Genomic DNA, 27,527 nt, shown 5'->3' with positions numbered 1-27,527 from the left:
TATTTTTCATGCATTTTATGATTTTTTTAGATAAATGACCCTGAAATTGAGAAGCACTATAGATGAACCCTGAAAAGGTTGAGACTTGGCATGGTATCATTATTTCACCCACATATCATGTGATAAAAAGTTGAGAGGAATGCAATGAGTTAAAAAAATCACAAAATGGACTACCATGTATGAGGATTCATGCATTTCAAGTCAAATGACCAAGTTCATGGCCATATGCATGGCATAATTCATGGTAAGGGAACTATATTTGGCATAAACATTGTTCTTGACAATACATATCAAAGCAAAATTTTGAAATCTAGCTCAAATTTGAAAGTCGGCTCAAATTTAAATATGGCTCAAATTTGAAATCTGGCACATAGTTTTAAAGTACAATACACATCAAAGTATAAATAGCATTACATCACACAAGTTGAGACTTGTAGACTAATCATGACTAAATGACATTAGTCGACACTAAAATTTTCACTTATGCTTCTTCTTACCACTGCTTGTTTTCGATTCTACGACACACACACTCACGATCTAATTCTAGTGAATTCCTATAAACAGTAGCAACCCTTGCAGCACCATGACAACCAGGTTATGGATATGCGTCGGCCCCTCAGCTAATGATAAATTAGGAATACAATGAGTTTTTGAAAAAAGTGTTCACAAAAGATTTTAAAATTTTGAGTTTTCTTTATATTCCATTGATTATATGAATTTTTGAACATTTAAAGAAAGTAATTCAAAATTGAACTATAAGTGTGTTATAGTTGGGTTCCAAACAATTGGAAAAATCATTTCTCAGATACTCAAGTGGGATTGTATGTATTATCCACAAAAAATGATTGAAATTTTATTTTTATTTTGAAATATCTAAACTTTTTTTCTAGTTCAAAAGAAAACAAATGTGGAGAGATAAAATGACTTCTTCAATATAAAAACTACTTGGAAATATGTTTGCAAATTATTTAGAGTTGATAAAAGTATTTCAGAAAATTGAATTGAGCTGGCATTAATGTTCACTAAGCTCTATATGAGTATATTTACTTTTGTGAATTTTCCTAATTTTTATAAATTGGTTTGGACCAGTTTTGGGGCCAAAATCATTTCCTGGAGTTTAAAATAAAAAGAAAGACAATTTGCCTAAGTTACTGGGCTACTATAGAACTTATACCCAACAACCATTCACGCAGCTCACGTGAGGCCTTTTTAATCAGCAAAGGGGTCCGGCACGTCAGTACCGGGTGAAGTAATGGTCAATGGCTTGACCCGATGGCAAGCCACCGTTTGGGCTCTTGTGAGACGGGGGTGAGTAGAGGAGGGCAAAAGTGAGCAAAGTTAAATGGGCGGGCAAAACTGAGTACAAGGAACGAGGGGCACAGAAACAGAAATCCCTTTAGATTATGGATTTGTCTATGGCACACCTATCAATTAATATAAAAATAAAAATAAAAATAAACAAGAAAATGCCCGCGTGAATTTTCGTGTAAAATCAATGAGCACATCTAGATGTGCTTTACCAAAATTGTTAGACTATTAACTAAATAACCTATACGTTCCTTTATATAACCTATGTTTCTTTGTATGATAAATACAGTAGGCTATATAATATCACTTCTAATAACATAGTTACTGTGCCTAATGTCTTGGAAGAAGCCTGACTCGTTATTCGATTTGGAAGCATGCTCTAGGGCAGGGATGAAGCTAGAAAAAACAGGCACCAGTGTCAACCACTGCCCACTACAGCACAGACTTTGACTACACAATATAGCTAAATCTGAGGGCAATATAAAGAGTGAAAATATGCAATGAATCAATTATATAAATGTTAATGTACTAAAAGGATTTCCATATCGAGTATTGTTGAGCGAAGTCATAAAACCACTTGTTTACATATTCAGGAAAGTGGGGATTGCTGCAATGTTTTAGTCTTTGTGGAGGTCCAGAGATGATATTTTCTTTAATAGAAAAATAATTGGGGATCCGTTGACAATTGTGAAAATGATGTGTGCTTGGATCACCGATTGGTCTTTTTTGAAGATAAAGGAGCCAGGCACAAGAATGTTGAGGGTGGGAGCAAGGCTTCTCAAGCAAGTAGCAAGTGAAATGTTCGCAAGGATGGAGGCCGAGAGTGCTTCAATTGGTAGATCAGTAGGCAGGCTGTAGCGGAAGGAGGGATGGCTATGGAGCTGTGAGTCGTATGACTCTGGTCTCATTCCAGCGAAGACCTGGAACAGATTCTTCCCGACGTTGCTTTTGGTTCTTAGTTTATGACTCTCGCTGCTAGTTGTAGTAGATACTTATCTGGTTTGCATATGTCGCGCCTGATTGTTTTTGTGCCTGAAATGTCTCGAGATGTTATCCAGCCTTCTAGGTTCCCTACTGATCTTGCATGTGGTGGCTAGTTTGGGATGATCCCCCTCCTAGTTTATAAAGGATTGGTTCTGGTGGTCCTTTTCTTTTTCTTCTTTTAGTAGTCAACACATTGGTTTTCTATAATGACAATCGGAGAGGGTAGCCTCTCTTTTGCTAAACAAACTTATTAAGGAAAAACAAGCAAAACAGATGACTTCGAGGCACTCCAATTGTAATGTTCCGAATAGGATAAACAAAAGAAAAAAATTATATTCACAAATCAAGATCATTAAGCAAAAAAATGTGATGTGAGACTCACTTATAACTTACCTCTCGATCTTTAACATGTTAAACAGATTAATCATGACATCATTTGTAATGACAAAACATAGATCTTTCTCCACATAGAAAACTAGCTACCCATTCTATTACGCAGCACACTCTTGACACTATTCATTGATGAAAAACACCTAGCTGCAGCAAGCAGGCAACTGGCAAAAATAGCACAAGTTGATACACTCTTAGTGTCCAACAATTTAGCAAGATCAGCAATGCGGTCCAAATTGGCAAATCCTTTGTTCGGTCGGACATAGTCAATGTACATTCGAAGTTAATGACCAAGATCTGTCTATTGTGTTGAATGGAAGTTGTCGGGATAAAACTTAGCTAGCTTCAACAACTCTCGGAGTTAAAAGAAGCGGAAGTATTTAAAGCATGCTTTTCCTCTAAGGTCCTCTAATTAAATATCTTCGTTTGATCTCACGCTGCTTCTTAGGATTCTTCGTCCACTGTAGTATTCTTTTTCGATCAGCGGAATCTGAAGGAAGTTTATCTAAATTAATTATCAATTATCCCCGTATCTATTATAAAAGTTCATCAGAAGTATAAAGCATCTCAAACATAATAAAAATTCTGTTGAACAGTTGACAGTAGTGCTTACACGTGAGCTTCGTCCGTGTCTGGGGGAGACTGCTGACCTTTGGTACAAGATTCAACATCATTGCGCTTCTATAGTGTTAAATTATATGATGAACATGATTCTTGTTGATACCAGTGTACTTAGTTATTAAAATTGCATATGCTAATTGTCCATGTAGACATATTTGGTGTATAGAGCATCTCTCAAAATAAAAGTTCTTTTATGGTTACCTGCACATGATGTTATCCTAACTAAAAAGAGTTCTTATTCGACGTGGTCGGAAAGAAAACGACAATAAATGTTATTTTTTGATGATTTGGAAGCTTGGGATCATCTTTTTTTTCATTAATCATCTACTTTTTTGTTCATTGTAAGGTCTTCCTACACATGTTTAGGGTGTGGTGTAATGGTCAACAAGTCTAGTATATGTGCATGAGAGATTTCCTGAATGTACTGCTTGGATTATGAGCTTCCCAAGTAACATTTGGGGGATGGTTTCAATGGGCGTTGTTGTTGTTGTTTGGTTCTTGGGAAAGACCAAGAACATGGCATGTGGTGATCACATTTACTCGCATGATCCAGCTAATATAGTGTAGCAGATTTCATGGTTGATTGATGGTTGGACATATTTGCCAAAACTAAGCGCGACACTGGCTTCCCAGCACGATGTTGCGAGTGTCAAAGGTCATGCGTGACTTCTTAGCCAAGCTCTACCTTAGCCAAGCTCTACGGGCTGGGCTCTGATGACGAAAGGGTTGGGTGTTGGCTAAGTGGTGTAAAGCAAAGTCACACATTTGAGCCTTGAAGTAGTGGTCGTAAGCACTGGTTTCGAGAATCGCAAAGTTGATGTAAGACGCAAATACGACCCTAGTGTGTGTAAGTGCATTAGTGCAGCCTTGAGGATTTGGATGTTTAATGACAAAATAGTTAAGGAACTAATGTGTTTGTGAGTATACACAGATGAAAGTCCTCGAGGATTTGGTTTAACATGAGATTATGGCCCCAGGGTCTATTTTCCTCTACTGAAGACATAAAAAAATATATTATTTGTTATACCATTTATTTTATTTTATATATCTACCAATTCCTACCATACCTTGGAAGTTATCTTGTAACTGGCAGGACAAGCAGCTTGACTACCTTCTTGAACTGTTAGGGGCAAGTTTGTTTTGTGTTTTTATGTGCAGGCATGCGTGACTTTGTTTGTTGAAAGAATTCTTTCTGGTTCGATAAATCTTGGTTCTCTATGGAGAGAAATACGTATTGCTACTTTACTTCACCCTTATACTTATACTTGAGGGTTACCCAACCACTCTTACGAGAGAGCAAAGAAATAGATATCGGCCGCATCGCCTACGTATTAGCTCAGCACTCGCATGGATGGGCTGGCCCATTAGCGCACAATTGCGTGGGATCGATTGAAAACAAGACTCGGATGGCCGGACAAGCTTGGAGGATACTCGAGAACCCGGTTTCATTGACTGCAAGAATATTTGAAGGGTGTGTACTTCCCTCACGCGTCTATTCTGGACGCTATATGGGCAAACATCTAAGCCAAATATGGAGATCTACAGTTGAGGGTCAAGATCTATTAAAGCTGGGTTTAATAAAGAGGATTGGGTGGAGCGAGCAAGGATCCCAAGAAGCGAAAATATGAGGCCAATTGTATCACGAGTTATTGACCCACCTCAGATGGTATTCGAGCTGCTTGACACTTCAAACGCATGATGGAATGTGGAACTAGTAGAGAAAATCTTCCTGCCATGCGACGCCCATCAGATTCCCATCTGTACTCATAATATTATGGACTTTTGGCCATGGGACTTTGAGAAATCAGGGATGTTTAGTGTGCGCTCAGCTTATCGCTCGATTATGTCCACAAAAAATAGAAGAGAAGAATGGCTGGAAAGTAGGCGGGTTCCTCTAACTCCGAGGCATCACAAAATCATGGGTATTTCTCTGGAATGTCATGGTGCCGACCAAGCTAAAGTATTTTCGTGGAGGTTGATGCATCATTCTTTTACCCACGGAAGATGTTAGAAAACACGGACACATGAGCGATAGGGATGAATGTATCGTCCGTGGAATGCAGGACTCATGGAGGCATAGCCTAATTGAATGCACAATGGCCCATCGTGTATGGGCTCTGGCTGATCAGGAACTCATGGAGCTCATGACGGAACTCCTAGCTCGTAGCTGGTTATTTACTATGTTTGATGTTCTTCCTCACAAGGATTTTACTCAGATGGTGGTCACCTTGTGGGCGTGTGGATGGCGAGAAGAAAACTTATACATGAAGGCATCAATCAAAGCCCATTATCAACACATATGTTTATTACCAGATATATAGCCGAGCTTGAGCAAATACATGCCCCGTTAACACCACATACAATCTAGTTTGACAGGGAACTAAGGTGCAACAGAGATGGAAACCGCCACCCGATGGCCATTTAAAAATTCAATTTTGCTCCAGGAATTTCTTGAGTTCATAATGTGGGAGCAGCTGCAGCAGTGTGTCGAGACAGAGAAAGGAGCTTTTCTAGGCACTTTTAGTTCTAGTTGTTCAGGGTCTCCTTGAACCGGCAACAGTGGAAGCCATTGCGTGTGGGGAAGCGCTAGCGTTGGCAGAAGATCTAGGGGTGTGCCACTTGCACGTGGCAACTGACTGCAAGCAAGTCATGGAACATATCCAACATGTAGGCTGTGGAAATTATGAAAGCATAACCAGAGAAATAAAGGAGCCAGTTAGATCTTGTAGTTCTTGTATCTTTAGACATGAACTTAGATGTCAAATGTTGATGCTCGTAATTTGGCTAGGTATGGTCTCTCTCTCCATCAAGGGAGACATGTTTGGCTAGGCACTCCATACGATTCGGTGGTGATTGCTGTAAACGTTTTGCGCTTCGGTACAACCCCCCTTAAACACATCAACGGATGATATCTGTTGATACCCCTTCATAATAAAGGGTAGGATAGTCTTTCTTAAAAGTACGTCGCTCGCACTTAAAATTAAAAACAACCCAGAGAAAGTTCGCCATGGGCCGGCCCATTACTGAGTGTATCCTGTAGCGGGTTACCGAAAATCAAAAAATAATGCAGGCTACTAAGGATCGAACCCACAACTTCAACCGGTAGTGAACGTGTTGCTAGCCAGTGGGACACACGTACTTTGCTGGCACATATGCACCGCCATATATCATCAAATAGAATTGATGTACTGTAACTAGGTTTTTTTCTCGAACGAATTTTTCGGAAACGGGTCGAAACGGGATTTTCCGTTACCCCTGAGAAAATATGCTACCGATTATTTTTATTTTGAAATCTTTGAATTTGATCTGTGCAAATGATCATATACGATACCTATGCAGCTATGCAAATTATTGTTGTTCGGATGATTTGGCGTACTGGCTATTTGTGCCAGTAAAGGCCAGGAGTGGTAGGGATGGAGCTCCCATTTTCCTTTTTAGTGATTTATTCTGTCCGGTGGGCTATTCGCGTTGAAATAGGCGACCGCAAGGACTCAATCCCAGCAACTCCGTGGAAGATGTGTCGCGTACTGACAAACACAAACATTATTTCAAATTTTTGAGCATTGAAAACACAAACTTTTTTCCAAAATTACGAACATTTTTTGAATACATGTTTTCATTTTGTAGGGCATAAGCAATTTTTTGTTCTATATATTTTTGGTTTTTCTTCTCTTTTTCGTTAATTCATTTTTCTCTTTCTTGAACTTTATTCTTCTTTTAAGAACTTGTTCAAAAATTTGAAATTTTGTTTAGAATACTAGATCTTTTTAAAAATATGGTTTACAATTAAAAATGCTCTGGAATTTCATAACATATCGCATTTTGAATTTTTAGTTTACAAATTTAGAAATGTTTGCGTTTAATAAAAAAAATGATGAATTTTTAAAAAGTACAAGCCTTACAATTTTCGTCAATTGTTGAGATTTTCTTACACTTTTGGGAAAAAAATCAAGTTTGTAAATTTTCATACACAATTTGAAATTTCAAAATTGTCGAGCAATTTCAATAAATGGTTAGGACATATGAAAATGTTCATATTGATTGATAATGGTAAAATCGCAATTAACAGAAGCAATCAATTAGGAAAAGCAACATGCTCAGTGAGGCCTTGTGTGACACACACTTTTGAAATGGTGTTTTTTGGGATTATGGATAAATGACCCCAACTTCTTGAAGCGGCCTGCCACAGACATATGAGCCATTCATGTCAGGTATTAATAAGTTATGACGTGTTTACACGTTGCGACGCTTTCGACCATTTTATCGGCTCTTGTCACCAAGAAAACTTCAGAAAATGCAAAACTTGTCAAAAATCCAAACAACTTGGCATGAGGCATTGTTGGTCACAGAAGCTGAAGCTGGTGGAAAGCATTTGGACCATTTGAGGGACGTCGAAAAAAATGTGCATTCAAATGGACCCTTCTAGCCTTACCCGAACACCCTCCGTTGAATATCATCTGTTTTTGGACATCTTGAAATGACCCAACTTTTTCAACAAGGTGGGAATGCCCATGGAAAGCACGCATGCAAGGTTTGAACGCTTTTCATCATTGTATGGCTATTTTGGTATTGCAAACAATATTTTTTAAAAATAAGGATTTCAAAAATAATAATAAAGTAAAAATAGAAAATAATTGGTGAAGAAAGAGAATGAAAACAAAAAAAGCAGAAAAGCAGAAAAAAGAAGAGAAGAAAAAATATTTTTCTTTGAGAAAAGCAGACAAATACTTCAGATTGCCACTGTTTCGCATAAGGCAAGCGGCCGAGAGACGAGTTTGGGTCAGCCATTTCTGCAAATAGCGTAGGAACTACCCCCACCCCAACTTGGGGACCTTCTAGTTTTTCACTTTTATTTTACCGTGTTTTCAGTTTTATTTATTTTTTATTTTTTCCTTTTATTTTGCTTTATGTTTTTTTCATTGTTTAAGTTTTTTCTTTTTTTGTTTATTTGTTATTGTCATACTTATTTTTCCTTTTAAAAATGTTTGTGACTTTTTTCGGAAATTGCAAAACAATATTCACATTTTAAAAAGTTATTTAGTAGTTTAAAAATGTACAGGGTTTTCCAAAAATATATTGTTCTCTAAAACTTGTCATGATTGTTAAAAAACGATGCCATGTTGGATTTTTTCTCAGAACTCTAAAAACATTCACGTTTTCACAAAACTCGGAAATTTCAGAATTATTTTTATTTAAAAATAAATAAATATTCACGACTTCTAAAAATGTTTGGTTTTTTTATTTCAGAAATTCTCGTGTTTTCATATTCTGCGTAGTAGCTCTTTAAGGGGCTCGCTCAGATTTTGTCACCAAAGCTTCTCAGGGTGACTGGTCTGCAACTTTCCTTTGTGGGCTAGAGGTGCGGAGTTCGAATCTTTGTGAGGTCTCTTTTTATTCCTGTCTGATATTACATGGCTGTCATACTGTTGCGTACTGCGGAAACCTTCATGGGCTGGCCCAGTCACCGGGTGCGTAGGGCGTATATTCAAGCGGGCATCGTACATACCTTGTGAAAAGACTGTAATGCCCTTTATACGTTTTCTAGGGGTGTTGTACCGAAGCGGAACTCTAATTAATAAAGCCTGGCAAATTTCTGCTAAAAACGATCGACTTGACGTGGTCGTGCTTTCCTCCAAGGAATTGATTAAGGGAAGGAAAATGTAACACATGCGCGCGTGACGCGACGCGAGCCAACGCCCAGCCGCACATTAGGACTGGACGCTCGAACGAGCTTTTTGGCTCCATCCGAAACTCGCTCCAGCTCGGCCCGACTCAGCTCGGCCCGACAAGAAAAGAAGCCGAGCCGAGCTAGCAAATTTAGGCCCGTTCGACGACCGAGCCGAGCCGGTTTCCGCTCGGTCCAGCTCGGTGGCTCATTTCGCAGCCCAATTAATTTTTTTTGATAATTTTCAGCCCATTGCCTAGACATAGCAGCCTACACGAGCAGCCCAAGCCCACTAAAAGCACCCCGACTCACATGTGCCTCCCCTAGCGAGCGAATGCAGCCGCCGCTGCTTAGGGTTTGCGCCTTGCCGCGCCCGCCACCGTCCAGCCAATGGCCACCACCAGACATCGTCCTCCTCGCCTCGCATGACGCTGGATGGCTCGCCGTAGACACAGACGGCGTACATGCCTGTTCGCCGCTGCGCTGGACGCCGTCGTTCGTCGCTCCCGTGATTCCTCGCCGGCAAAAGCAGGTACGACCTCCAGTCCATGCGCTCCTCTCTTGACGATGACCCCGGCAACCGGCCATGCGGAGGAGACTTTGCAAGCCCACACTTCACCGGCGTCGCCCGGCGGCGCGCACGCACACACCGGCCGCTCCCATGCACACTGAACATACATCGGCACTCACTCACACGAGCCGCTCGGGCTGGACCGAGCAGCAGGCAAGACGAGCCGAGCCACTAAAAGTGGGCTCGTTCACCAACCGAGCCGAGCCGAGCCAGCTCGCACACGGGCGAGCCAAAGCCTAGCTCGGGTCAAACTCGGCTCGGCTCGGCTCGTGTCCAGCCCTACGCACATACATATATGTGTTTGAAGCAAAAAGAAGAAGATAAAACACACCTTGCCCTTTTCTGTAATTTGTTCACAATTTTTAAATTTGTGAACCTTTTTTGAATTCATGAACAATTTTTTATTGCGTGAACAACAATAGTTTAGTGTGTATTTTGAAGAAAATGTTCACTGTATTTAAAAAGTTCGGTGTGTAATTTGAAAACTGTTCACTGTATATTAAAGAAACCTTCATTGTATATACATAAAATGTTCATCATATATTAAATAATTCTTCAGTGTGTATTTTGTAAAAATGTTCAACATATTTTAAAAACTTTGAGTGTGTAATTGAAAATTGTTCACCATCTATTGAAAGAAGTTCATTGTATATAAATAAAATATTCATCGTATGTTAATAATTGGTCAGTGTCTATTTAGTAAAAATATTAACCATATTAATAAAATTGTTCACTTTTTCAGAAATTGTTCATAATTTTGAATTTTTGAGCATGTTTGAATTTTCTTCGTTGCTTTGAAAAATGTTCATGAATTCCAATTTTTTTTGCCATTTAAAAAAAAATGTTCTTTAACTAAAAAAAGCATGAACGCAAATATATTTCATGAATTAAAGGAAACGGTAAAATGTATAAGAAAAATAAAATAATAAAAATAAAAAATAAATAAAAATAGAAAAACAAAATAACCGGACAAATAAAAAGAAGACTCAACATAAAAAAGGAAAGAAAAACTTTTGAAACTGGTACCCTGTGCTCCCGTTAGCTATGAACTAAATTGGCTGGCCCGCTCTACAGGCGTTGTAAGTGATCGTGGTCTTAACAGTTGCAAAAGGTAATACTATATATCATTTGCACCAAACTGGGGCGCGTCTTTATGTCGTCTCTAGCGAAACGAAAGAACAACTCACATGAAGGTGCTTATAGTGGGCCGGCCGGGTAGAGAGCAGTTGGTTGACCGTGCATTAAAAATCTTCATGTAATGTAAAATAGTTGTTTCTCAAAAAAAATGTAAAATAGTTGTTTCTGTAATATTTAAATAATCCATATCATTTTTTTTCATCATGCCTCAAAATGACTACACATTTTAAAAATACGTAGATGATATTTAAAAAATGTTTACTCAATGTAAAATTTGTTCCATCCCCTTCAAAGAAAAAGTTAAGATATTTTTATAAGACGTTATAACACTTAATATTTTTGATTAAAAAATGTCCATGGCATTTGTGAGAAATGTTCAATGTGTCTTGGAAAAATGTTCACCGTGTATTTGAAAATGTTCAATGTGCATTTGAAAGATGTTCAACATGTATTCAAAGAAAAGTCCAACGTTTATTTGGGAAATGTTTGGCACGTATGTAAAAACTGTTCAATGTGCGTTGACAAATTTTCAATAAGTAATCGGATAAAAATGTTTAACATGTACTTGAAAAATGCTTAGCATGTATTTAAAAAATGGTCAGTGTGTATACAAAAAATGTTCAACTTGTATTCGAATGAATCAACAAGAATTTCCGAAAATAAAGGTAAAGAAAAAACCAAGATTTTTCTTTAGAGAAAAGAAAAAACAAAAACCCCGAAAGAAACCGATGAAGAAGACACACAGAGAACAATAAAGTGAAAAAGCCTCTATAACCATTACAAGCCGGTCCATCAAAACTTTCCAAAACCACTTTGAACGCCTGAGACGAATCGTCCTTCGGTCTTGCCGTAGGCGAGATATAGCCCTGGTGACCCGACCTTCACATTTTTTTTTCGCGGAAACCCAACCATCACATACTCGTTCATCTTCGTAACTCTCTTCTCGACAGCATGATTATGCGAGCTTGATGCCTGCTCCATCACCTCGAGATATTTCGAATCGGGCTTGAAATGAACGGCCGGCCAGCGGATCACGACGAAGCAGACATTGCATTCACTGGCGTGCATGCACCTCCATGTCGACAGTAACAGTACGCTGCAGATCAGAATAAAATAAGATTATAAACACGTGCCATCACAGCCACGTAAAGCTACCTTGATGGGTGATGGCCCATTGTGGTTTTGGGTGGCTCAATCAATTGGCCATGGCCCCTTTGTGGTGAACCGTGAACGTGATTTCACAGCGACAGTAGAGAGAGAGAGTAGGGTGTCGCAGCCTCGATCGCGGAGGTGACAACGTGGCCGTCCAAAGCGACATCCACCTGCCACGAGTAATACCTCCGAGTTAAAGCCGTCCACCAATCATGCCGCTCATGTATAAAACGCGGCCGCGGCAACAGCAGCTGAGCAGCAGCAGCCACACCGGCGACGATCGACATGGCTGCCCCCTCCCTTTCCCGTCCCGTAGCCCTGGCCATCCTTCTCCTATGCTGCCTCGTCGTCTCCATGCGGGGGACGAGCCAGCAGGTCGAGGAGTCGTCCATGGTGGACAGGTTCCACCGGTGGATGAAGCAGCACGGCAAGTCGTACCCGATCGACCGCCGACGAGAAGCTGCGGCGGTTCGAGGTGTACTGGCGTAACGTGGAGGACATCGAGGCCACGAACCGGGAGGGCAGGCTCAGCTACACGCTCGGCGAGAACCAGTTCACCGACCTCACCAGCGAGGAGTTCCTGGCGACGTACACCGGCCGGTTCACCGTGACGCCGGAGATGAGTGAAGCGGGGGATGACGACGCCGAGATGTTGATCACGACTCGTGCCGGGGACGTCGCCGAGGGGCACGGCGCCAACCTGTCTGCTGCGGTGCCTGAGAGCGTGGACTGGCGAGAAATGGGTGCCGTCACGCCCGTCGAGCATCAATGAAACTGCGGTGAGTACGGTCATCGTCTACACTTGAATATACATCTTTTTTTTTTGTATCTTATATGTATTTGATTGCCCTCATTGCGTCAGATCAAATCGATTTTGAGGCTGGCTTAGATTGGAAGTTTCTAAAGAAAAAGGCTGGCTTCGTATACAAAGTATACATGAGATCGCTGGCGTGCAGGTTAAAATTTAGTTTTTGGAAGAACGTATCGTTCAAACTTGGACCTTGTTGCTAGACTTAAAACTAATTAACGAGTTGTGGTGTTCAAGAAAATAAAAAAAATAACGAGTTGTGTGTGCATGTTAACCGGCGTGTCGTGTAGACAACAAATTTGACGTTGCTTAAAAAAAAACAATTTTGCACGTTAACTCGCTGTAATAAAACACACACACAATGAACCATATTAAAATGGCAACCAGTACAGAACTGACGAGGGACATGCATCCACGGTGTGGTGTTTTGTTGCGCAAAGTCTCTTTTACCGGCAACGGGAGCTACCGGGCAACGCACAGCCAATGGGATTCTGCCACATGGTGTGTACCCCGATACAGTCGCACGTATTTGATATCTTTCCCTGGCTTTAAGCGTTAGTATTTCTCTCTTGTGGGTTCCACCATTAGCAGATAAAGGTAGCATGCATTGTCCTATACTTCTTTTTTTCTGACATGGGTACAGGTTATGACACATTCACTCTCTCCTCTCCCACCAACAAACCCATCATTTTATTCACCCCATGACAATTTTAATCATTCATATCTTTTAACTTATAATTTTGTTTATGAAATAATTTATATATTTGAATTAATTGCGCCAAGACCTTTAGAACAAGAGCAATCTTGGATATATTTGAAACAAGTTTAATTTTCAATGTTTCCATTAACATATTTCACTCAATATATTTTGTGTGGAACTGCGTATTTTTAATGTTTGATACTGATATTTGTGATCAGTGAAATACGTTTCCATTTTGTTAGAAATACGTTTCCATTTGTGATCATTATAGAATTTGTTTTATAGATTCAAATTCCTTGCAACATGATCTTCAGAACAAGATCAATCTTGAATATTTTTAAATTAGATTTCAAAATAACATGTTTCATAGTCTTCAAAAATATCTCGTTTCATAGATTTCACTTAGTTCAAAAAATAAATTTCACTAAGTTCATAGATATAAAGTATTCCAAAGAATTGAAACATACATTTTGTAACGAGTGAAATCACTTTTTACAAACAAGTGAAATATAGTATTTCAATTGAATGAGTGTAATATATTTTCTGAAACTAGTGAAATGAGTGAAATCTATCTTTTGTAACAAGTGAAATCACTTTTTTGAAACAAAGTGAAATATAGTATTTCAATTGAATGAGTGTAATATGTTTTCTGAAACTAGTGAAATGAGTGAAATCTATCTTTTGTAACAAGTGAAATCACTTTTTTGAAACAAGTGAAATATAGTATTTCAATTGAATGAGTGTAATATGTTTTCTGAAACTAGTGAAATGAGTGAAATCTATCTTTTGTAACGAGCGAAAGCACTTGTAAAGAGATTGTTTTTGTAAAGAGTGAATCAGTTTTCCAAATCACAGAATTGTGTTTTTTCAAACTTGTGAAATACTCATTTCGGAATGAGTGGAACTATATTCTTTCAAATGAGTGAAACAGTAAAAGTACTTTTTGAGATATATTTTGTAATGAGTGAAAACAGATCTGCAATTCAGCGAAATGCTTTTCTTCAAATATTCTTTGAGATATATCTTGTAATGAGATATATTTTGTAATCGGTTTTCTGAAACAAGTGAAATATAGTTTTTCAGTTGAGCTAGGGTAATGCGTTTTCTGAAATAAGTGAAATAAGTTGTTTGAAATAAGCGAAATATATCTTTTTGGTGTGAAACGGCCTTTTTCATTTTTGTCATTTCACTCAATTTTAAGCTCGTTTAAATTATAGCATTGCAGTCCGCGTATTTCACTCAATTTTTTTAGTATGTTTGTCAAGATGGTTATTCCACTATGGGCAACATGAGTGGAAGCAGTTTTATAAAATGAGTGAAATAAGTTTTTAAATGAGGGAAAATTATTTTTTAATTGAGTGAAATATGTTTTTATATAATGAGTGAAATTTGTTTTATGAAATCTGTAAAAATAAAACTAGTTCAAATGCATCCATAATTGATCTTGTTCTGACCATCTTCTCGCTACGAATTCAAATATAAAAAAAGTTTCAAAAATGGAGATTTAGTTCAAAATATATCGATCATTCAAAATATGACTACAAAATAAAATACCCACCTTTTGCATGGAGAGAGAGAATGCATGCAATTGTCCTTCTACCCACTCTGTGGCTCTCTCTGGTGTTAAAGCCGACACAAGCTGACACACCATTGTATTCCTCTCTCCAAGCTTACGTATAACACTAGAAAAGATATCTCATGTTATACATGCAAAGCAAGCACAAATCCCAATATAAGCAGTGGACGGCGGATGCTTCACCGCTAGCTCCCGACACCGGTAAATTTACTTAGTCGTGTTTTGTTGGTCGAGCTATCAGTCTGCATATACGATTGCCTGTTAAAATTTGCCTGTTTGAGCTGTTTTAACATGGTCCCTCATACGTCCTCTTTTTACATAAAAGTTAATAGTATATAATAGATCTGCCGTTGATTTTATTAAGTAGTGGGTCTGAGTAACTCTTACCCTTTTGCTTAGGGTGTACACTTGGAGGTCGGGTGCCTTTGCATAACTGAAACATCTGACATTTTTTGTGTTGGGCTCGACCGAACAGGGTCTTGTTGGGCTTTTGCTGCAGTAGCAGCAGTAGAGATCTTACACGAAATCAAGACCGGGGAGGTGGTGGACCTGTTCGAGCAAGAACTCGTGGACTGTGGCATGTATGGCTGCGACATAGGTAAATCCTACATGGCCATGAAATGGATCTCGAGGAATGGCGGCATCACAACGGAAGAGGACTACCCATACAAGGGAACGAAGGGCACATGCGACTCGAGCAAACTGAAGAACCACGCCATCACCGTGCGTGGCTATAGCCGGGGGTGGCGCCAGAAGCTCATGGAGGCGGTGGCTAAGCAGTCCGTGACCGTCATCATCGAGGTTGCCGCGAGCTTCGCCAAGAACAAGAGCGGTGTGTACTCGGGTCCATGCGGGTATGACTATAACCACATCGTCACCATCGTGGGGTACGGGAAGGATGACGCCACTGGGAAGAAGTACTGGATCGTGAAGAACTCGCATGGGACATCTTTTGGGATGGATGGATATATATTGATGGAGAGGGATTATGCTGATTCACGAGGCTTGTGCGGCCTCTTCCTACTGGCCCACTTACCCTACAATGTGATCCATGTGATGGCACCGTGTGCGTCATGTCATCGACCTAATAAGTATGTACTTTACGTATGTGTTTATACCATACCATGTTGTACGTGAATCGCTCACGATGTATCACTGTAATCAATAAGGAAATGGTTGGTTGTTTAGGCGCCGAGGTGACCTTCTTGAGTACAGTGACCAAAGTGAATTTTTTGGGACAAGTTGCCGGTGAATTCCATTTTTTCCAAGAAGGTGTAGCATACTATCTGCACCTAGAAAAACTTCAACCACACCATCGTGCTCACACCCTGCTCACCCTTCAATTCCTTGTGAGATTACACTATCATCACTTTGGGGAAACTAGAGCGCAGATGCTTCATCAGGGTCTTGCCATAAGTCATCTTTGGATTCTAGGAGAGAAACAACCCTACAGCAACGCCAAGGTTCCCTATCTCACCATTTGTACCTCAGTTTTCACTTCTGTCTACACCTCAACCTCTCCTTTGTGAACATTTATGTTGTGCAACCTCGCACGAACTAGTGCATTGCAAAGCAAGAGTTTGCTCATCATCTTTTTTCGCCCACTATAGTCATAATTTTCCATGTTGATCCCCCTAACTCAATGTTGCAAGCACTGGATGGAGAAGCTCGGCTTGTAATTGACCGTGATCTCGTTTGTAACCATGGTATCTCGTGTACATATTGTGACCCCTTGTTGATTCTTACTCTTGCAACTCCTTCATGATCAATGACAAAACCTCTAGGCTCGAAAATCGCTTGAAGATCCTACCCACCATGACATTAGTGGCATAGCCTTGCATCATATGCCACGGCAGGCTGGAGAATAGAGGGATTCCCCTGGCAAACAATCTTCTCTCTAACCCCTCCTTGTTGAGAGCCTCATAGAGCTCAATGGTGCACAAAGTTATAACAACCGTTGAGCTATGCAAAGACAGGAGGGACTCCACGGGTTCTTAAACTGTGTATTCTAGGGATCTCAACCACAAGAGGTGTCGATGTGATATATACTTCACGATGCGGCAATAGAGCAGAGTTGATGGGTTTGTCAAGAAGGGGTACCTTTTCGAGCTTTGATGATGCGTAAGATCACCTTGAGCGTGGAACCTGTTTCATGGTTAAATTAATTGCCACCCCCAGTGCATGAGCCTCGAGCATTGGCTACACCATCAAATCCATTCTCCATAGTCCGTACAGATGAGGATCCAAGAACTCTGTCGATCCACCGCTCTTCTTGCACCGCTAATGATTGTGCAGTCTGTTCCGCCATGCCAACCTATCGTAGCACACGGCGTCGATGGAGTGGATGGTGTAGTAGGCAGGGTTTAATTCTACACCTACGTAAGGAATACTACGTGGTTAACGTAAGGGCTTATGGGGCATTTTGGTTGGATGAAATCATTGGAGGGGCCCCACCCAGTTAAATTCAAGGGGCCTGGAGAGATTAGTTTAGGAAATTTACGTAAAGAGCAGGTGTAGCATTTTTGGTAGACGAGGTCATCTTTCCAGATACTTTACTTTGAACCTAAGACAACATGTTGTTAGCATGAACTCGCAGAGGGCGTGTTTGGTTGCCGACTTGCCGTATCTACTCTTGCATGCATTGCATCTGTGTCTCAGTTGAGCTTGGCTGAGGGAAAACAGGCAAAAACCCAACATCTGCATGCTGTTTAGTTGCCTGCATACCCTCTAGCCTGCGTGGGGCGAAACGAAAGGCAGGTTGTTTGGTTGCCTGCTTGTTTCGATGGAAACACAAGCCATGGCGTTTGGTTAGATGAACGCATGTTATCTGATAACCTTCTCGTCGAGGTGGTGAGGTTAACAACACACTAGGCACGTGGAAAAAGCAAAGACACACAAATAGATAGCATATAACCATAGGTTTAAACCAAATTAAGAAGCTTTCAACATAGTTCGACACTTAAACCAAGCAGTTTTCAAGCAAACTAGTACAACATAGTACTAACCAAACCAACAAGAAAACCACCCAGTTGAATTCAAGGGGCCAGGAGAGATTAGTTTAGGAAATTTATCATAAAGAGCAGCTGCGCTTTAAAGTTCCTCTTGTTGATGATTTGCATCAATCTTCATAAAAAATGGTTGTGTGTATCGCATTGATGCAATGATGTACTGACTATAGTAGTTATAACAGATGTACTAACTATAGTAGTTATAGTTAAATGAAAATCTTTTCTGGATTGGTCGCTTCGCCTCCCATCTTCCCATCTGAACCTTCAGTTTCTCTTCAGACTCAAGTCTCACCCCCACTGCAAACACGACGTGCAACTTCTCAAGAACCAGCGCGTTGCGAAGCAAGCACTTGGCGAGCTTCCTATGTGGCCTGCTGCCATCGTAATCTTCCATTCTAATCTCCCTCAGTCGATGCCGCATACACGGGATGGAGAAGCTCAATTTACGAGGGATCGTGATCTCGTTCGGAACCTTCCGCATTCGGCTCGAACAGTGCCTCTGTGTCTCCGTCGACTCTCGCGATTCGTTCATGACCAGAGACAGGACCTCTAGGCTCGGGGTCTGCTCCAGGATCCCGCCAACCGCAAAGACGCACCGTCGGCTGCGGATGCAAGCTTGCAGCGTGAGCCATGTTAGGCAGGAGAACAACGGGAACCCGGTGGCGAAGAACCCGTTCCGTAGGCTCTGGTTGTGCAGATGCAGGTGCTTGGTGTCAAAGATTTCCTCAAGGAACCGCGTGAACCCGGTGAACTCCGCAGGGTCATCGACGGGTCTGCACAACTCGATGGTGCACGAATGGATGATCGTCGGTGAGCCGTGCAGGGTCAGGAGGGACTCCGCGGGTGCTTGGCCTATGTATTCCATCCAGGGATCCCAGCCCCGCCGACGCGTCCATGTGAACGGACCTCAGGTTGTGGCAGCACCGGAGGGCCACCCTTCGGAGGGTTTGTCGAGCAGGGAGACCCTTTTGAGCTTGCACAGGGCTTCAAGCGTCACGTCGGCGAGGCGGGGGCAGCTCGAGATCAGCCGCTGGATGCTTCTGCCGGAGTCACGGAGGCCCGTCAGGCGCAATGTCTCAAGGAGTGGCAGGTCGATACGAACCACCTCCGGTAGCTTGAGCCGGCAGTAGCTGAGGCACAGGGTCCGGATGGCGGCGTAGGACAAGAGCCTACGTGGGAGGATATAGTACCAGGAGCCATTCCTCTTCTCCTCCTCCTCCTCCTCGTCGGAGTACCTGCCGGCCTCATTGTAGGTAGCTGCCAGTGCAAATAGAGCGGATGTGGAAGCGCAGGTCGAGGTGGAGCCCCGGGTGGTTCCTAAGCGGCGGCATCATCACGTAGGCGAGCCACTGGTCGACGGCGACCTTGTCCCACCGATGCCAGTGGTCCAAGGCGAAGCGGAGGCTGCGCAGCGGCACGGCGTGGCCGGGGCATCGGCGGCGGCAGAGGAGCGCCGCGCGCGCCGAGGCCGTCCAGGAGCACGTCGCTGCAGCTCTTCCTCTCCGGCGCCTGCACGTAGTAGGTGAACCAGTCTTGTTCCCTCTCGCCCTCTGTCTCCTCGAACGAGATGGTGTGGACGCTGCCGAAAACGTGGCGCCACCGGCGGGACAGCACCGCCGCGCGGGCCGCCTCCTTGGTGGGGAGGAAGGAGAGGATGTGGCCCAGCACGTCGTCGGTGAGGCCGCTGATGCGGTCCGATCGGCGCCCCGACGACGGCGGCGATTTCTTCTTGCGTGGATAGGCCATATCGGTCGATCCCGGCCACTGGGTAGGAAGAGATCGCTGATTTGGTTTGGGGTGGAAGTTAAAGATCAAGGATGGCTTCCGTTCGAAACAATTCGAATTCGGTTTCCTTTCCGATCCAAGTGGCCACCGGATTCCTAGCAAAGCAAATCTCTCCGTGACAACATTCATCACGATCGATCTAGAATTGGATTGATGTAAAATTAGGTGGGCTGAGCCTCCGCGAGCGGTCGACCTCGGCTCGGCTCCACCGGCGTCTTCCCCGTCGGCCAAAACAGATCTTCTCGCTGCACATAGGGAGCATCATAGGGAGGGCTTGACAAGGCACCCAGGTAAGGTTTGCACACAACCCTCTCGCCATCATCAGATCCGTTTTCTTCGATGCCGTCCAAGTAGGTCCTGTGACTATAAAACCATCATCCAGGCCTCAAAGTGCAATAAGTGTGCCATCCAAATCCAAAATCAGTTCAACACTAAAGTAGTCCGAGGTCCTATATTTTGCCTAACATGACACACTTGTTGTACTTCGAGGACCTGGACGAGGACTTTCATAGTTTGAGGTCCTACGTGACACCTTGAAATAGTTCAAGGACCTATTGTGCACTTCGCTCACTACAAAATTCATAGTTGGCTCCTGCTATTATCTTTCTATTTCCCCCGACAACTGGAAAACCAATCTTAATAATACATAAATAAATCCATTGGTATGTAGTGTAAGTGTAACTACTCCTATGTGACCATAATTTGGGATTTACAAAGTCTCACTACTTAGAATCAAATACAAATAGGAACTGAATACTGAATTCCTCTGCATTTTTTGTCTATCTTGCCAATTTCTGTTAATACAGCATGATTCATTCTCAGATTAAAGTTTCTTCCTTTATCATTGCGTTCTATGTCCTCCTACAAATATTGCATTCATACTAGCATACACATAATATTGTTGTATCTACGTGGTTGCTCCAGCAGTAGTAATAGGTCAAATAAATATAGCGGTTAAGGAGAGCAATGCAACCACTAGCTGCCACACTTGCCAGCAAGTCATTTCTTTGTTATTGAGAGCTAAACTTTACCGCTCCTGGGCAGGAATAATGTGATGAAAATAGCTGGGAAATACAAAGATGATATCTAGGTCAGATTAACATGTGCAGTACTTTTTTTCTTGTAAAAAGTGATAACTTCATAATTAAGAATACACTTTGCACAAAAATCTAGGTAAAATTGAAGTTCATAGTACAATTAATTGTCCAGATAATTACCCCTGTATTTTCCATTGTCAGTTAAAAGATACGATAAATGTTTTATATTTACAGGAATCTGTTTGTCAAAAAGAGCGCCTCGGAAGGGACCAAAGACTAAAGACTGTGTGAAGAACACTTGTAAGATGACAAAATTCAAGGGTCTTCAGCTTCACCATTTACCCCACGTAAGTAAATTCATGACTTGAACCTTGTTATTGGTAGCAGCACATTCATTCTCTTCTTCTTTTGTGAGGGGAACTGAGACAAAATACATGCATATTCTTTGTGGCTGGAACATGCTGAGGATATCCAGTGATTCACTGAGTTGTCTTTGTTCCGCCTGCAGGATGTTCTGCGTATCATACTGTCGAGATTGACATTGAAAGAGGCTGTGCGGATGAGCATACTATCTAGGAGGTGGAGGCGCCTCTGGAAATGCTACCCAAAGTTAGTATTCACCAGAGCCACGATGCGCGGAAGCAATGCCGTGGTAGGCTGTCGAAAACCACCCTTACGGACACGGTTTATTAGGGGTATCAATAGCATCCTCCGGCAGTTAAGGTCCACTAACCTGAACAAGTTTGTGGTTAAGTTTGCGCTTCGCAAAAGGCACACATCTCACATTGATAGATGGATCAAATTTTCTGCCACATCGAAAACGAAGCATGTTGTCATGGATCTGTCTCCAGGACTGAAAGGCAGTAACAAGAGAGATGATATGTACAGTTTCCCACTGCATCTTTTCAGTGGCTCCAGTGGCTCTTGTGTCAGGTCTCTCTGTCTAGGATTTGTCTATTTAACACCGCCTGCCGATCTCCACGGATTTTCAAACCTTAAGAAGCTCTCTCTGCATATGGTGACCATTACAGGAGAACTCCAGTGTTTGTTTCCTGAATGTGCTGTTCTTGAGTGGCTAAGCATCACCAAATGCAGGATGGTTGGGCTAAGCATAGGGCAGGAACTAAGCCGGTTGCAATATCTGTGCGTGAAGATCTGTAGCCTGCAGAAGTTGGATATACGTGCTCCAAACCTCACCACACTTGTCTTCGCTGATCTGATGGTACCTATCATGCTTCATGGACCTCTGAAGATTTCTGAGGCAACGATCAGCTGTTCTCGGCCTCGGACTGTTTCAATTACGTCTGCAATGATGTAGTCAATGCCCTTTCGCACGTCCAGTCTCTCTCCATATATTTTCAGATGAACACCAAGGTTTGTTCATTGAACACTGGAAGAACGTGCCCTCATGATTTTGCTTCAGTTCTTCATGCTATGAAGAGGTCATTGCTTGTTTCACATTTGCCATGTTTGTTGTCTTGCAGGTTCAGGGGTTTGTCAAAAACCCTAGCAGGCTCACCAACCTGAGACATTTGACCTTAGAGATCAATATTGGTGGGTGGCCAGAAGCTCCTGGTGGAGTTCTTCGCCTGGCTTACCTTTTGGAGTTGGCCCCTCTTTTGGAAGACTTGGTAATTCATGTAAGTATTTGATCTTGGGCTAATTTAGTCGAGATAACAAAGGTTTACTTAGACTTCTTAGTGTGTAGTCAGAAATTCTAAAGTTTGACCGCTACTAAGATTAAAAACTACCTACTGTGAAGTGGTGGAAAACTAACAGTGAAAGGAGCGTCCTAAAGACTGAATAGTCGAAGACATCAAGTAAAATAGAACGGCAGTAACACAATTTGTTTGTTCTAAACAAAAATTAAAAATCTACAGTAATTTATTTGACACATTTTTATGCAGATGTGCTGTTTTGCCTCAGCAACCCACATCTGGGAACCGAGTGCGGAACCCTCCCCGCTGCCTCCGCACAATCATCTCAAGACCATCCGAATGACGGGGTTTTACGGTTTGAATTGCCAGCTTGAGCTGGCACACCATCTTCTTCGGAGCACAACCTCTCTTGAGCGTATGATCATAGATCCAGTGGTGGGGAATAACTCATTTATTCCATCTCTGAAGGTAGCACAAAGATACATGCGTGATGGTAGGGCGTTGGCCTTTGCTAAACTTTGGAGGAAGGGGTTGGACGGGGTCCTTACCATTCTATGAAAAGGGAACAAAAAAGTGCGGGTATGTTCATCCGTTCAAGGCAAGGAAGTTGCCATTGATGTTTGGAGGAAGGAACTCAGAAAGGTCTATACCATCTTTCAGGAGAGAGGAAACTATGTATTTTATTTATGTGTTTGTTGTTAGACTAGCTGGAGACGGAAGAGAGGGTGTGTTGTTTTGACATAGTGTTATCATCCAATGATGTTTTGAAGGAAATTTCTCTTGATGTTTATCTTGGAATTAGAGATACTCCCTCTGTCCCATTATGCAAGTATAAGAAAACAATTTCTGATTTCACAAGAATTAACCGCGGTCAGAGATTTTGGTAAATTGCTGTATAAATTTGATTAAACATCAAATAGTTTGACATACAAAAAAACTAAAAATAAACTTATTATTGGAAACAGAGGGAGTGAGCATTTTATTGCAGTTTTTTTCCCCTTTGCCATAGTAGAGATGCTCTGCCTGACAGCTCCAGTGCTTGCTGCTAGCAAACTATCGATACAATATTCAGCTCGCGTCCTGCCGTCACTACAGCCAAACAGAGTACGATGCTCATAACTTGGGAGTCTTGGATCACCTTTTTAAACACAACAATTTAACAGTCAGGGCATTCTCTCAAGTCATGGAGACTACATATACTACAAAAGGTACATACTACTGTACTTCATTTGAGACAAGACTTCTGTTCTTCGCATTATGAACGGTGAGAAACATTCTAGGGGTTCCAAACCTGCATTAATGGGAATCAATCTCATGCTTATATGAACAAAATCGCCCAAGTAGCAATGACTAATGACTAAACTGCACCGGCTAGCGTGTAAACTGTTCCATAGGGGATTTTCTATCTGCATCTTTAGCACTCTCCTCCACACTCAATATTTAGGAATTTCCAGCTCCCATGAAAATGGCTGGCAGTGGGGACTTCTCTATATGAATATCTATCACTATATTGTTTTGAGAGTATATAAGATGTCTTTGGATCGGCTATATATTATTCAACTTTGATCAGCAGTTAATCGATATTGTGCAGTTTTTGGGGCTGCTGCGTCGTAGCCTTTGTTATCGCCCTCTCGCCACCACCAAATAGGATGAAGAAGTTCTTTTGGCGAGACTATAATCGAGTACATGTGAATCACGTTCGACTAACATAATTCAAAAATCAAAATGAAATCAGTTCTGGACACGTTTGGAATCTTTACCGATTTGGAAAGCAAATTTTCTTATATTTTTGTTTTCTTACTCAAATATTATTGATGAAATGATGAGCACAAAGATAGTAATATATACATGTTAAAATTATGAGTTTGATGAGCAAGTACAAATCATGTTAAAATTATACACCCTTTTCGAGAAAAGTGTATAACCAAACACATGCATATTGCACGCACGCAAGACAATCAAGTATGACATGTTGTTATCTATACAGAAAAGTTAAGAAATTTAGTGACATTAAGTACAGAAAAAAGGCTATAAATGCATAAGTGATAGGGTATGGTGGTGGCACAACCATTGGATGAACAAATTTTGACTAAAATTTTGGACGGCTTAGAGTAAATTATCCCATCTAACTCTTATTTTTTCATATTAGTACAGCAAAGTTTATTGGTGACAATCTGTCAACTGATTGTTAGCATAATTTTTTTGGCTGGAAAAAGAGAGACGTCAATCTAATCTGCTCCGGCTGTAATTAACTAGAGAATATCTCTAGACGAAGATATTTTCTGAATTGGCCACTCCCCATTTTCCCATCTCTGCCTCCAGTATATTCTTTCGCTCAGGCTTGATTTCCTTCGCGAACACTACATGCAATCTTTCAAGAACAAGCACATTCCGAAGCAAGAGCTTGGCCAAGCCTCAAGACTTTGGACCCAAAAGAAGCAGAGTACGAGAAACTAGTCATATTGATGGAGAGTGGTTGCAAACATCATCAAACCTAGTATATGAAACTAGTATACAATACACACACATACACTCTCTTCACATCATCCAAAAAACTGAAGCACCAAGGCATTTCAACAAAAGCTTGTATCATCAGATTAAACACATACACACATGATCACTTACAATACTTCAACTGGCAAAGAAGTGGCAGCAAGCTCTTGACATCTGCCCCCTGTAAGCTTATCATCAATTCATCATCAGGTTTCTCTTTCTGTACTTGGTGTGTCCATCTCAGAGTCACACACTTATCCTCAAGATACGGTCTCTTGCGGTCATTAATTGTGCATCCAAAGTAATGATTTTGCTCATAAGAGAGTCCTTGTCATCCTCAGTAGGACGCAAAAAGGCAGCTAACTCCACCGCTGTTTCATTAGTACTGTCAAGCAAGAAGTCATGTAACTCCACCAGTAATTCTTTGTTACTGTCACTGCCATCCATCAGAGCTTGGCTGAGTGAGTGCAGTGCAGTGACAAGGATAGAGGAAGCTTCTTCTGTGCCCACGGGACCATCATCTGCAACCCTGTCTCCAGTAACTTCAGTTTCTGAATCCTCCTGTGACAAAGAGGGACTTTAGTATGCATAAGAATTCAAGTATTTGTCCACAGAAATTGTGCAAGACTGTATTTTCCAAGATTACAGCACCAATTTAGTTAGGCTTTTACACAGGCAGTGAAGGTGAAATGTGATATTGTTCACCAGAAAAGTATGTGTAGAGGGCTTTTTAGTGGACAAAAAATCCAATCTTAAACATATGCAGTACAGCAGCACTATAAAATATGCTTGTGCTATCATGTAACTGGCACAAAAGCTCATGCTAAAATTTTATAAAATTGCATCCTCGTACTAATGAACAATCTGCAATTGAATTCTCGAACTACGATTAATGCAAATCAGGCATGTTAGTGTGTCTAAACCTAAGCTAAGAACTGGTCAGAAGCTTTTCGCAACAATGCCCAACGCTCAAGTAAATTAAATGCACACAATGTACAAAAAAAACAGAAGAATACTTCACACATAAGCGTGGGCTTACCTTGCTTGGCAACAAAGAGGGAGGCCATGCCATGACATAAGGATGGACCTCCACATTATCACGATATGCATCATGAAAGAGCTCGCTCATTTCCGATGTTTCCAGGCATAATGATAGGTACAACTCACGAGACTGTGTGTCCTTGACATAGAAAATAGACAGGTATACAAAGCCATCGATGACCTCCACAAGCTCCACCCTGGCATTACAACCCTCTTCCTCCATCAAGAACCCGGTGAACTCCTTAACAATTGGGTTCAATGGGAACTCCTTGTACATCATCCACCTGCTGAAGGCAATGTCATCATCGGATGCCAGGAACCAAGAAACAAGTGTGTTGTCCTTTATATCTACGATGCACAGCTTCTCATCCTTGGTCTCTCCAAGCTTATACGTTGATTCATCCCACTCCGTCTCCAATTGCTTCGGCACATCGATTAGAGAGAACTGAAAAGTGGACGTGTCGAGCACCACAATTTGGTCATACATCCAGTTTTGCCACCAGATGAGCCCATGCATCATCGTGCCAATCTCGGCCGAGAGAGATTCACGCAGCCCCAGCAGCGTACTAGTTGGGAGAATTCGCCACTCCATGGTGTCCGATGAGAAGACGGCGACGCGCTCCCGCCATCGGCGGTGGTGACGGATACACACCACACGGGACGGCCCCTGACGATATGCGGAGGGTACAGTGTAGAACTCAAGGTCGATGTCGATGTAGCATAACCCGGGCCGATAGATGTGGAGATCCAGAGCCCGCGTCAGCGGGTTGTAGGCGGCAGCCCGGCTCCGCTCGGCGGCGCCGCTCCAGCTGACGAGACACAAGTAGCCGTCGCCGCTAGGAGACTTGGGAACTGATCTCCCAACCGGGGGCGTGCGGGTCGCCGTGGCGCGGGACCCGGGTGTTGAAGAAATCGGCGGCGACGAGGTCCGGGTCGGAGCGGCGCCAGGGGCAGGGGGAGGCCGGGACCACCTCGTAGTTGGGGTCGAGGAAGAGCGCGAGGAGCGGCGGCGCGTGGAGCGCGCGGAAGCTGCGGCGGAAGGCCGGGGACGAGCGGACGGCGCGGAGGAAGGTCCGGCAGGCGAAGGCGGCACGGACGAGGCTCGGTAGGGAGGGCAGGCGGAAGAAGATCTCGCGGAGAAGGTCGACGCCGAGAGCGGTTATCGCGGTGGGAGCGGATGGCGGCGGCGGCGGCTAGGAGGCCATGGCTGCTGTGTGGTGACGGGTTCGCGCGGCGGCCCCGGTGGATAGAAGGTAGGCGGCTGACGAGTTCAAGCAACGACTGGATCCATAGCTAGGAAATTTCCTCCTCTGCAAAAAACAACAAAAGCTGTACGAAACTTCCTTCCCCTCGAAATGACCAAAAACACCTCAAATGTAAACACCTGAAGTGTAAAAAAACACCTTAATGCTAAAATAGGGTTTAGATCAATGTAACTCAAACTACTACCTCCGTCCCAAAATAAGTGTTTTGAGCTTAGTAGAAATTTGTACTGGAGTTAGTACAAAGTTGAGACACTTATTTTGGGACGGAGAGAGTAGCATATTAAATAAAATGTGATTCAACATGTCACTCTGTCACATATATATTGTT

At 42.3% G+C, this 27,527-nt stretch overlaps 1 protein-coding gene and 2 pseudogenes across 1 annotated transcript; 2 read left to right on the top strand and 1 right to left on the bottom strand.

Moving 5' to 3' along the window:
* The first annotated feature begins 12,108 nt into the window (after window positions 1-12,108).
* On the top strand, window positions 12,109-15,960 carry LOC123050223 (ervatamin-B-like; annotated as a pseudogene).
* A 5,087-nt stretch (window positions 15,961-21,047) lies between these two features.
* On the top strand, window positions 21,048-22,549 carry LOC123056001 (F-box/FBD/LRR-repeat protein At1g13570-like; annotated as a pseudogene).
* A 2,295-nt stretch (window positions 22,550-24,844) lies between these two features.
* LOC123054778 (uncharacterized) lies at window positions 24,845-27,217 on the bottom strand. The gene is made up of 2 exons (XM_044478624.1): window positions 25,933-27,217; window positions 24,845-25,454 (listed from the first exon to the last, which is right to left on the bottom strand). Exons 1-2 carry the CDS (start codon window positions 26,524-26,526, stop codon window positions 25,140-25,142), a joined length of 909 nt encoding a protein of 302 aa, XP_044334559.1. The 5' UTR covers window positions 26,527-27,217; the 3' UTR covers window positions 24,845-25,139.
* Window positions 27,218-27,527: the final 310 nt, after the last annotated feature.

The sequence above is a fragment of the Triticum aestivum genome, chromosome 2D, assembly GCF_018294505.1.
Source record: "Triticum aestivum cultivar Chinese Spring chromosome 2D, IWGSC CS RefSeq v2.1, whole genome shotgun sequence".
Classification (NCBI taxonomy): Eukaryota; Viridiplantae; Streptophyta; class Magnoliopsida; order Poales; family Poaceae; genus Triticum; species Triticum aestivum.
This window is presented reverse-complemented; position numbering and strand designations above follow the sequence as displayed.

Bases quoted from the DNA above. Each gene is read 5' to 3' on its own strand.
- LOC123054778 (XM_044478624.1), bottom strand. From the start codon at position 26,526: ATGGAGTGGCGAATTCTCCCAACTAGTACGCTGCTGGGGCTGCGTGAA. The intron at 25,455-25,932 runs GTAAGCCCACGC...TCTTTGTCACAG, and splicing joins CCTCTTTGTTGCCAAGCAAG to GAGGATTCAGAAACTGAAGT.